The sequence below is a fragment of the Lycium ferocissimum genome, chromosome 4 (genome assembly GCF_029784015.1).
Source record: "Lycium ferocissimum isolate CSIRO_LF1 chromosome 4, AGI_CSIRO_Lferr_CH_V1, whole genome shotgun sequence".
Taxonomy (NCBI): domain Eukaryota; kingdom Viridiplantae; phylum Streptophyta; class Magnoliopsida; order Solanales; family Solanaceae; genus Lycium; species Lycium ferocissimum.
Window position 1 is genome coordinate 75816310 of NC_081345.1, and position 11103 is coordinate 75827412.

Consider the following 11103-nt stretch of genomic DNA (forward strand, 5'->3'; position numbering starts at 1 on the left):
ATGGTTATCGAACTAACGAATATTTAGTAAGGTCTTGAGGATGAGTTACAATGTCCGTTAGATCGTTAAGGAGGTGTTACACGAGTACCAAGAAGTTTCCATAAGGATTCGAGATCAAACGAAGAGACGAGAACGAAATCGAAAAAACTGGGGATTATACGGCCGTATATACGGACCGTATATTTTACACGGCCCGTATATCTGGCCGTAGAACCCTTCCAGTGAAGGGTGGTCTTCTGGAGGAAACATACGGTCCAATGTACGGACCGTATAAATTATACGGTCCGTATAGTGGACCGTATATTTCGGGTCGGGTCCGAGTGTAATTTTTATATAGGCACGGTTTTCCCTTCTTTTTCTCACTTCTCATCTCTCCAACACTCTTTAAACCTCTAGAACTTTCATCACATTAATACATAACCAAGAAGGGAAATCAAGGATCAAACATCAAAAGTTGGTAGAATTAAGGGTGTAAATGCCTCCCAAGGGTAGATAGAAGTTGAGAATCTCTTTGGTATTGAAGTGGAGTTCTTCTCAAGTGAAGTGTTCTCATCCAAGACCATCTCTACACAACCAAAGGTGAGTATTACAATTATTTCATGTTAGTAAGGGTGTTGAGTAGTTGAAGAACTTGAATTAGAAACAAGTATTGAATATGAGCTTAAGTATACAAATAATGGTATGTTGGTTAGAAGGGTAGTTGAATTGTGATTCATGGTATGATATAAGTATAATTTTAGTATAAATGGTATTAATGATGTCTAGGAAGTATTATGTGAACGATATACGTGAAGTTGTATTATAGTTATGGTTATGAAGGATCCCGGAAATGAGTTTGGAGATTGAATAATGTTTAACTTGAGGGAATTTGCGTATTATGATATTATGGATGTCGTAGTATTGTTTGGGAGATATTTTGTTATATGAGGGGAAGTTGTCGAAACAAACAAAATCTTTGCCCAGTTCTCGTTAGCCTTATCCGCTTTAGTTTAAGCTTAAGCATACCTTCAACAATCTAACCTTCGTACGAACCCTTTTGTATGTAGAATTGTAAGTCGGAAGGAAAGCTTTTAGTCGACGTCGTTAAGGAGATACAAAGTTATGTAAGGCTATCCCCTTTTCCTCTCAAAGGCATGACCCCTATATGTTGATTCCATACATTTCATTCATCATATTTTTACTCCTAGAAATGCCAGAAGTCTATAGCTTTTGAAGAATCCTATGATGACTCCAATTCGAAGGATTTTCAAGCCTAAAATTCTAAATGATTTCATGACGTGACTGAGTGGGCTATAAAGCATATGGCCATAGCTTGTGTCTGAGTGAGCTATATAACATATGGCCCCAGGCTATAAAGCATATGGCCTCAGCTTATGTCTGAGTGAGCTATATAACATATGGCCTCAGTTTATGTCATGGATCACCCAAGACATGACCTAATGATGATGATGACGCCATAATGTACTCGGAGGTTTACGACCTTACGTCACTCCGAGAAAACGCACCGTTGTTTGGGCTCTCATGCATGCTACTTATGCTATATGTATATATATATATATGTATAGGTATATATGGGGTTATGGGGAAGGTGAGGCACTATAGACGCATAGCCACCTGATCAGCTGACATATTATGATATCATCCCGGACGCGGGCTATATGGGTGATGGATCGGTCCGTACGTTCCACGGCAATATATTGATATATGATAATATATAAATCGGGCTGCACGTTCCGCAGAAATACATGATATGATATCTTATGGGTATGCATGCATGGCTCCGCCTTAAGAGGCAAGCGGTCGCCAGCTATCTTCTCATCTTTACTTTATCTCTTGTTCTCTTGTTACTTTACGTTGCACACCTTACATACTCAGTACATTGTTCGTACTGACATTCTTTTCTTCTGGATGTTGTGCTCCTGCCCACAGGTAGACAGGGAGACGACTCAGCTTCCTAGGAGTCTGATCAGCTTGCACCGGAGCACTTCCATAGACCGGAGGTGCCGTCTCTGATATATTCTTTTGTGTATATATATTTACATATGATGGGGTCCTGTCCCATCTTCATGACCTCGAGTTTCAGTTAGAGGCTCGTAGATACTTGTATGTGGGTGGTAGCTGTCATGTGCCCCTCGATGTATAATGCAGTACATTATTCTTTTGTGGCCGCAAGGGCCTATGTATGCCTGAGTACATGTTTTATGAAATGGATGTGTAAGCAGATTAAGACAATAGTAGTATGATATGTGGTGCTCGGTGGTCAGCTCCGGGTACCCGTCACGGCCTCTAGGCGGGTCGTGACAAAAGTGGTATCAGAGCAGTTTCGTCCTAGGGTGTGTCTACGAGCCGTGTCTGGTAGAGTCTTGTTTATGGGTGTGAAGCGCGCCACACTTATAAACAAGAGGCTGCGGGGCATTTAGGAATAATGACCGTCTTTCTTTTCATAGATCGTGCGATAGAGCCATAATGTTAGGTTTCCTTTAGTCTAACTGTGCGTTATGATTTCAGCAATGCCGCCAAGAAAGAAGAAAATTCGCACAATATTAGATGCCGCTGGGGAAGGCACCAGCCGAGAACCTCCAGCTGAGTTGGGACATGGCGAGGCTCAGAGTGCTACTCCCTCGCATGCTACTCCCACTCCTATCCCTCCAGCGGCAGAGGAGCATGAGAGGGCTCCAGCTCCTCCCCCTATTGCTCCAGATCAGGACTTACGGGATGTCGTTCAGTTGCTGACTCAGTTAGTTGCCGCGCAGGCCCAGCGACAGAGTGCGGGTTCAAGTGATAGGGCGACTAGTGCCCGGGCCCGTGATTTTATAAGTTTAAATCCTCCGGAGTTTTTCGGGTCGAAACTAGATGAAGACCCGCAGGGCTTTATTGATGAGGTATTGAGGACGTTGAGGATTATTCATGCTTCTGATACTGAGTCCGTGGAGTTGGCTTCGTATAGACTCCGGGACGTAGCTGTTTTATGGTATAATAACTGGATTTCTTCAAGAGGAAAATATGCACCTCCCCCAAAATGGCAAGAGTTCGTGGATGCTTTTATTCGTCATTATTTTCCACCTGAGGTTCGTCGGGCTCGCGCAGATAGATTCCTGAATCTTAAGCAAGGGAATATGAGTGCCCGGGAATATAGTCTCCGATTCAATTCATTGGCTAGATACGCTTCGGCCATGGTAGCAGATATGGGAGACCGGGTACACCGATTTGTGAGAGGCTTAGGGCCACACCTATTTAAAGATTGTTTGACAGCCTCGCTACTGGAAGGAATGGATATCTCATGCATTCAAGCGCATGCTCAGAACCTGGAGGAACAACAGCAGCCGCCAAGGGGAGAGCGAGCTATGGACAGGGGACATGGAAAAAGGACTAGATCAGCGGGTGCCAGCAGTGAGTACCGAGGAGGTCAGGGGCGAATATCCCGGATATTCGAGCTCCGCACCTAGTGCGCCTCTTCGGTTTGCGGGCCAAAAAGTTTGATCGTCTATTTGTTTCGGGGCCGAGTCGGCTCGAGAGCTTCAGGTTCCCAGTATCGTGGTGATTCTAGCCAGAGGAGACCGTTGGTATCACGGTGCAGTCAATGCGGTAAGTTACATCCGGGTCAGTATCGCCGAGGCTCGGATGCTTGTTATGCCTGTGGTTAAGTTGGCCACATGATGCGTGATTGTCCATTGAGGAGCGGCCGAGATGAGGTCCAGCCTACAGGTTCAGCAGCAGGTTCTTCGTCGTCTGTGCGCCCCGTAGGGTAGGCTTCCCAGGTTCCAGCGGGCCGTGGAAGAGGCAAAGGAGGAGCCTCTAGTTTGAGCGGTCCCCAGAACCGTATTTATGCATTGACCGGACGGCAAGATCTGGAGACCTCCCCCGACGTTGTGACAGGTATATTGTGATGATCTTCTTATGATGTTTATGCATTGATTGATCCGGCTCTACCTTGTCATATATTACTTCTTACATTGCCGGTCGTATCGGGATAACACTCGAGCCAATCAAACCTTTTGAAGTGTCCACTCCAGTTGGTGACCCAGTACTAGCCAGGAAAGTCTATAGGGGCTGTATAGTTGTAGTGTGTGGCCGACACACCGTAGCTGATTTGATTGAATTGGAAATGCTGGATTTCGATGTTATTATGGGCATGGACTGGTTAGCTTCTTGCTATGCAAACGTGGATTGCGGGCCAAGGTGGTCGGTTCCAATTTCCCGGAGGACCGGTTTTAGAGTGGAAGGATAACACCGCATCTCAAGAGAGGCATTTATCTTCTACCTTAAGGCAAGAAAAATGATTGCCAAGGGCTATATTTATCATCTAGTTCGAGTCCATGATACGGAAGCAAAGCCGTCGGCTCTTCAATCCGTTTCGGTAGTGAACGAGTTTCCAGATGTATTTTCGGACGAGCTTCCAGGCCTTCCACCAGAGCGGGAGATTGAATTCACTATCGATGTATTGCCGGACACTGAGCCAATATCTATTCCTCCCTATAGAATGGCTCCTGCAGAACTGAAAGAATTAAAGGCACAATTGAAAGATTTACTCGAGAAGGGGTTTATCAGGCCCAGTTCATCGCCATGGGGAGCACCTGTCTTATTTATAAGAAAGAAAGATGGATCCCTGCGGATGTGTATCGATTATAGGCAGTTGAACCGGGTGACAATAAAGAATAAATATCCACTTCCGAGAATCGACGATTTATTCGATCAACTGCAAGGAGCCAAGTGGTTTTCCAAGATAGACCTAAGGTCGGGATACCATCAAGTAAGAGTCAAAGAAGAAGATATTCCGAAGACGACTTTTAGGACCAGATACGGTTATTATGAATTTCGGGTGATGTCATTTGGGTTGACTAACGCTCCAGTGGTGCTCATGAACCTAATGAATGATGTGTTTAGGCCATTCCTGGATTTATTTATAATTGTATTCATCGATGATATCCTGGTATACTCTAAATCAGAGGGAGAACATGCAGAACATTTGCGTATTGTCCTTGGAATTCTTCGAGCTCGCAAATTATATGCTAAATTTTCAAAATGTGAATTCTGGTTGAACTCTGTAACTTTTCTGGGCCACATCATTTCATCCGATGGTATTCGGGTTGATACCCAAAAGATCAAGGCTGTGGAAACTTGGCCAAGGCCTACAACGCCTACAGAAGTTCGTAGCTTTCTGGGACTAGCAGGATATTATAGGAGGTTTGTGGAAGGATTTTCCTCTATTTCGGCACCGTTGATGAAACTAACACAGAAAGCTGCTAAATTTCAGTGGACAGATGCTTGTGAGCGGAGTTTTCAAGAGCTGAAAGACAGGTTGACCTCAGCCCTAGTCCTAACACTTCCAGAAGGATCAGAAGGCTATGTGGTGTATTGTGATGCCTCAGGTGTTGGGTTAGGCTGTGTATTAATGTAGCACGGCAAGGTCATTGCCTATGCTTCCAGGCAGCTGCGAAAGCATGAGAAGAATTATCCGACCCATGACCTTGAATTGGTTGCGGTTATTCACGCTCTAAAAATATGGAGGCACTATTTGTATGGTGTCCATGTGGACATCTACACAGATCACAAAAGTCTCTAATATATTTTTAAGCAAAAGGAATTAAATCTGCGTCAAAGGCGATGGTTAGAGCTATTGAAGGATTATGACGTAAATATTCTATACCATCCTGGTAAAGCAAATGTGGTAGCTGACGCTCTTAGCCGTAAGTCCATGGGTAGTCGAAGTGACGTTCCGCCAGAAAGGAAGGAATTAGCTCGTGAACTCCACCAACTGGCTAGCTTAGGAGTTCGTTTAATGGATTTGGGCAACACAAGAGTTAATGTGCTTAACCCAGCTGTTTCATCCCTGGACACAGAAATAAAAGAGCTTCAATACGAGGATCCCAAATTGAAGTATTATAAAGGTGTGCGGTTCCCAAAAGAAAGTCACCATTTGAAGTCTCAGCAGATGGGGTTCTCAGGTACCAGAATAGGTTATGTGTTCCGGATATTGCAGGACTTCGTCGTCAGATTATGGAAGAAGCTCATTACTCCCGTTATTCCGTTCATTCGGGAGTGACGAAAATGTACCATGATCTTAAATTAATGTATTGGTGGGAAGGAATGAAGAGAGATATAGCCGAGTTTGTGGCTCAATGTCCAAACTGTCAACAGGTAAAAACTGAGCACCAGAAACCAGCAGGGCTCTTGCAAGAAATGGAAATTCCAACCTGGAAATGGGAGGCGATCAATATGGACTTTGTTATTGGGTTACCTCATTCCCGGCACAAGTACGACTCCATTTGGGTGATTGTCGACAGACTCACGAAATCAGCACATTTTCTACCGGTCAGATCTACATATTCAGCAGAAGATTATGCTAGATTGTATCTCAAGGAGATAGTATGGATTCACGGCATTCCTATATCTATTATTACTGACAGAGGAGCACAATTCACCGCTAAATTCTGGAGATCCTTTCAAGAAGGATTGGGTACTCAAGTGAAATTCAGCACTGCATTCCATCCACAGACTGATGGGCAAGCTGAACGCACTATTCAAACCTTAGAAGACATGTTGCGAGCTTGTGCGTTGGACTTTGGCGGTAATTGGGAGGATCATTTTCCACTTATTGAATTTGCCTATAACAATAGTTATCATACCAATATTCAGATGGCTCCTTATGAGACCTTATATGGGAGGAAGTGTAGGTCGCCTATTGGATGGTTTGAAGTGGGAGAGACACAACTAATAGGCCCAGAATTGATCCAACAAGCGGTTGAGAAGATTAAGCTTATCCAAGACCGGTTGGTGATAGCTCAAAGCCGCCAAAAGTCTTATGCGGATAATCGCCGTAGAAATTTAGAATTTCAGGTTAATGACTGGGTATTTTTGAAAGTATCGCCAATGAAGGGAATAATGAGATTTGGTAAGAAAGGTAAGCTTAGTCCTCGATACATTGGGCCCTACAAGATTGTACGCAGAGTGGGCCAAGTAGCTTACGAGCTGGACTTACCCTCAGAGCTGAATTCAGTTCATCCAGTCTTCCATGTATCGATGCTTCGTAAATGCGTTGGGGATCCGACCAAAATAGTACCTACAACCGACATTCAAGTCACTGAAAAATTGACCTATGAAGAAGTTCCTGTTGCTATATTAGATAGACAAGTGCGGAAGCTTAGAAATAAAGAGATCGCTTCAGTCAAAGTCTTATGGAGGAATGATAACAGAGAGGAGATGACTTGGGAAGCAGAAGAAGCTATGAAGATCAAATATCCGCATCTATTCCCACCCCCAGAGGAGGCTCAAGATGGAACATCAGTGTCCCCAGGTATGAAATGTTTTACTTTATTACTTCTGGGCGTGTGTGACCATATTTCTTATTGTTGATGTTGTAGCCCTGTGTGGCGATGTTATTTTGGGTTGTTGTGATAGGATGATAGTGCCAGATTACAGGGGAAACTCTGGCAAAATTTTCGTAGGATTTCCAAGAATTTAACATTCGAGGACGAATGTTCTTAGGGGGGGGGGGGGAGAATGTTACACCTCGATAATTTCGTGACATTACGTCGTGAATGGACTGACATTGATCAAGGCGGACACGAGACCTTCGCGACTACAAAAGGGCGATTGGCAGCCTTAATGTATACACGATAAGATTTTTAAGTCATCGGACTTGGCGAAACTAGGCTCGTCATGAAAGCGAAGTATAAGTTATGTTTGGGAAGGATTTCATGGTTATCGAACTAACGAATATTTAGTAAGGTCTTGAGGATGAGTTATAATGTCCGTTAGATCGTTAAGGAGGTGTTACACAAGTACCAAGAAGGTTCCATAAGGATTCGAGATCAAACGAAGCGACGAGAACGAAATCGAAAAAACTGGAGATTATACGGTCATATATATGGACCGTATATTTTATACGGCCCGTATATCTGGCCGTAGAACCCTTCCAGTGAAGGGTGGTCTTCTGGAGGAAACATACGGTCCAATGTACGGACCGTATAAATTATACGATCCGTATAGTGGACCGTATATTTCGGGTCGGGTCTGAGTGTAATTTTTATATAGGCACGGTTTTCATCTTCTTTTTCTCATTTCTCATTTCTCCAACACTTCCAAAAACCTCTAAAACTTTCCCCATATCACATTAATACATATCCAAGAAGGGAAATCAAGGATCAAACATCAAAAGTTGGTAGAATTAAGGGTGTGAATGCTTCCCAAGGGTAGATAGAAGTTGAGAATCTCTTTGGTATTGAAGTGGAGTTCTTCTCAAGTGAAGTATTCTCATCCAAAGACCATCTCTACATAACCAAAGGTGAGTGTTACAATTATTTCATGTTAGTAAGGGTGTTGAGTAGTTGAAGAATTTGTATTAGAAACAAGTATTGGATATGAGCTTAAGTATACAAATAATAGTGTGTTGGTTAGAAGGGTAGTTGAATTGTGATTCATGGTATGATATAAGTATAAATTTTAGTATAAATGGTATTAATAATGTCGAGGAAGTATTATGTGAACAATATACGTGAAGTTGTATTATAGTTATGGTTATGGGGAATTCCGGAAATGAGTTTGGAAATTGAACAATGGTTAACTTGAGGGAATTTGCATACTATGATATTATGGATGTCGTTGTATTGTGTGGGAGCTGTTTTGTTATATGAGGGGAAGTTGTCGAAACAAACAAAATGCTGCCCAATTTTCGTTAGCCTTATCCGCTTTAGTTTAAGCTTAAGTATACCTTCAACAATCTAACCTTCGTACGAACCCTTTTGTATGTAGAATCGTAAGTCGGAAGGAAAGCTTTTAGTCGACGTCGTTAAGGAGATACAAAGGTATGTAAGGCTATCCCCTTTTTCTCTCAAAGGCATGACCCCTATATGTTGATTCCATACATGTCATTCATCATATTTTTACTCCTAGAAATGCCAGAAGTCTATAGTTTCTGAAGAATCTTATGATGACTCCAATTCGAAAGATTTTCAAGCCTAAAATTCTAAATGATTTCATGACGTGACTGAGTGGGCTATAAAGCATATGGCCTCAGCTTGTGTCTGAGTGAGCTATATAACATATGGCCCCAGGCTATAAAGCATATGGCTTCAGCTTATGTCTGAGCTATATAACATATGGCCTCAGTTTATGTCATGGATCACCCAAGACATGACCTAATGATGATGATGACGCCATAATGTACTCGGAGGTTTACGACCTTACGTCACTCCGAGAAAGCGCACCGTTGTTTGGGCTCTCATGCATGCTACTTATGCTATATATATATATATATATATATATATGTATATATATATGGGGTTATGGGGAAAGGTATTTATAGACGCATAGCCACCGATCGGTGGCATCTTATGATATCATCCGGACGCGGGATGCCCGGACGCGGGCTATATGGGTGATGGATCGGGCCGTACGTTCCACGGCAATATATTGATATATGATAATATATGGATCGGGCTGCACGTTCCGCAGCAATACATGATATGATATCTTACGGGTATGCATGCATGGCTCCGCCTTAAGAGGCAAGCAGTCGCCAGTTATCTTCTCATCTTTACTTTATCTCTTGTTCTCTTGTTACTTTATGATGCATGCCTTACATACTCAGTACATTGTTCGTGCGACATCCTTTTCTTCTTTTGGATCTTGCCCACGGTGTAGACGGGGAGACGACCCGGCTTCCTAGGAGTCGGATCGGCTTGCTCAGGGAGCACTTCCATAGAGAGGAGGTGCCGTCTCTGATATATTCTTTTATGTATATATTTAGATATGATTGGGTCCTGTCCCATCTTCATGACCTCGAGTTTCAGTTAGAGGCTCGTAGATACTTGTATGTGGGTGGTAGTTATCATGTGCCCCTCGATGTATATTCTGTACATTATTCTTTTGTGGCCGCAAGGGCCTATGTATGCATGAGTACATGTTTTATGAAATGGATGTGTAAGCAGATTAAGACAATAGTAGTATGATATGTGGTGCTCGGTGGTCAGCTCCGGGTACCTGTCACGGCCCTCTAGGCAGGTCGTGACACACAGGTTGGTGGTTCCTAGGATCCCTTGCCTGATGGTTCGAGCAAAGCATCGAGGGAGCCCAAGGTTTCTCCCGCTGAATTATGTCCGGGAAGCCCTGTTGTCCTAGTCTGCGAACCATTGCAAAGGAGTTTTATTTCGCCGGTTGAAACTGGAACTTCGAGCTCATCTCCACGTCCCAAATCTCCTATTACCAGCTTGGAATCTTCACTGGCTCACCTAGAAAACTTGTTCCTTCAAGTATTTATTCTGCCTTTCCTATGAATTTCTTCATAAGTCCTAGTGTTTCTGGTTGACCCTTTAACTATCCCTCTTTCTGGGTCATATGGCTGCTACCTCCACTACTGAATTTGCTCGATCCATTGCTCCCTCCCGTGGCGAAGTCAAACTCCTAGAGGAAAATGACCTTCTGAGGTTTGAAATAGAAAGGCTCCAGGCTGAAATTTGAGATTTTGATTCCCTCTAGGCCTATTTGAGAATGAGCTTAGAAGATGCGGCCAACTTGTTAAGAGACTAGGAGAATTCTCTTCAAAAATCCTTACTTCCTCATATACGGGTCTGCAGAACAAAGCAACTAGGATCTATGATGATTTGAACAATATTTGGAATCAACTTTCCAGTGTTGAGGTTTCTCGGGATCGCCTTCTAGCCTGATGCCAAAAATTATGACTCCATCGTGATGTGTCCATTCTAGAAACTTGGAGGGATACGCTTGAAGAGGCAAGTTCCCCTGACTTTGACCTTCTTACATCGCTGCTTGAGGCAAAAATTAACTTGGAGGCTGCAGAGATGGCTATCAAGGACATCCAAGACCCAGAGAAGAATGGACAGTGGTGTGAGGACTCTGAGTCATCACCTGGTGCTGGAGCTGGTCTATATGCTTAACCCTCGTACTTGTTCTGAACCTTTATAATAGAATTATTATCTTCCCATCCTCTTTTTCGCTTTAGACAATAGTTGGTTTTTATGGAATTTCACCAAGTTTTGATTTTAAGCCCGAGTAGATCATGGGATCGGTCATGCCGGCCCCTTTCGCGGGTTTGTAGTATGGATAGGTCAATTTCTACGATCCCTGAGAGCATCCTTAATTTTC

General features: G+C 43.3%; 1 protein-coding gene across 1 annotated transcript; it reads left to right on the top strand.

Annotated features, from left to right (window-relative positions):
- The first annotated feature begins 6216 nt into the window (after nt 1-6216).
- On the top strand, nt 6217-10895 carry LOC132054327 (uncharacterized). Its single transcript, XM_059446370.1, has 3 exons — nt 6217-6568; nt 7124-7294; nt 10705-10895. Exons 1-3 carry the CDS (start codon nt 6217-6219, stop codon nt 10893-10895), a joined length of 714 nt encoding a protein of 237 aa, XP_059302353.1.
- Nucleotides 10896-11103: the final 208 nt, after the last annotated feature.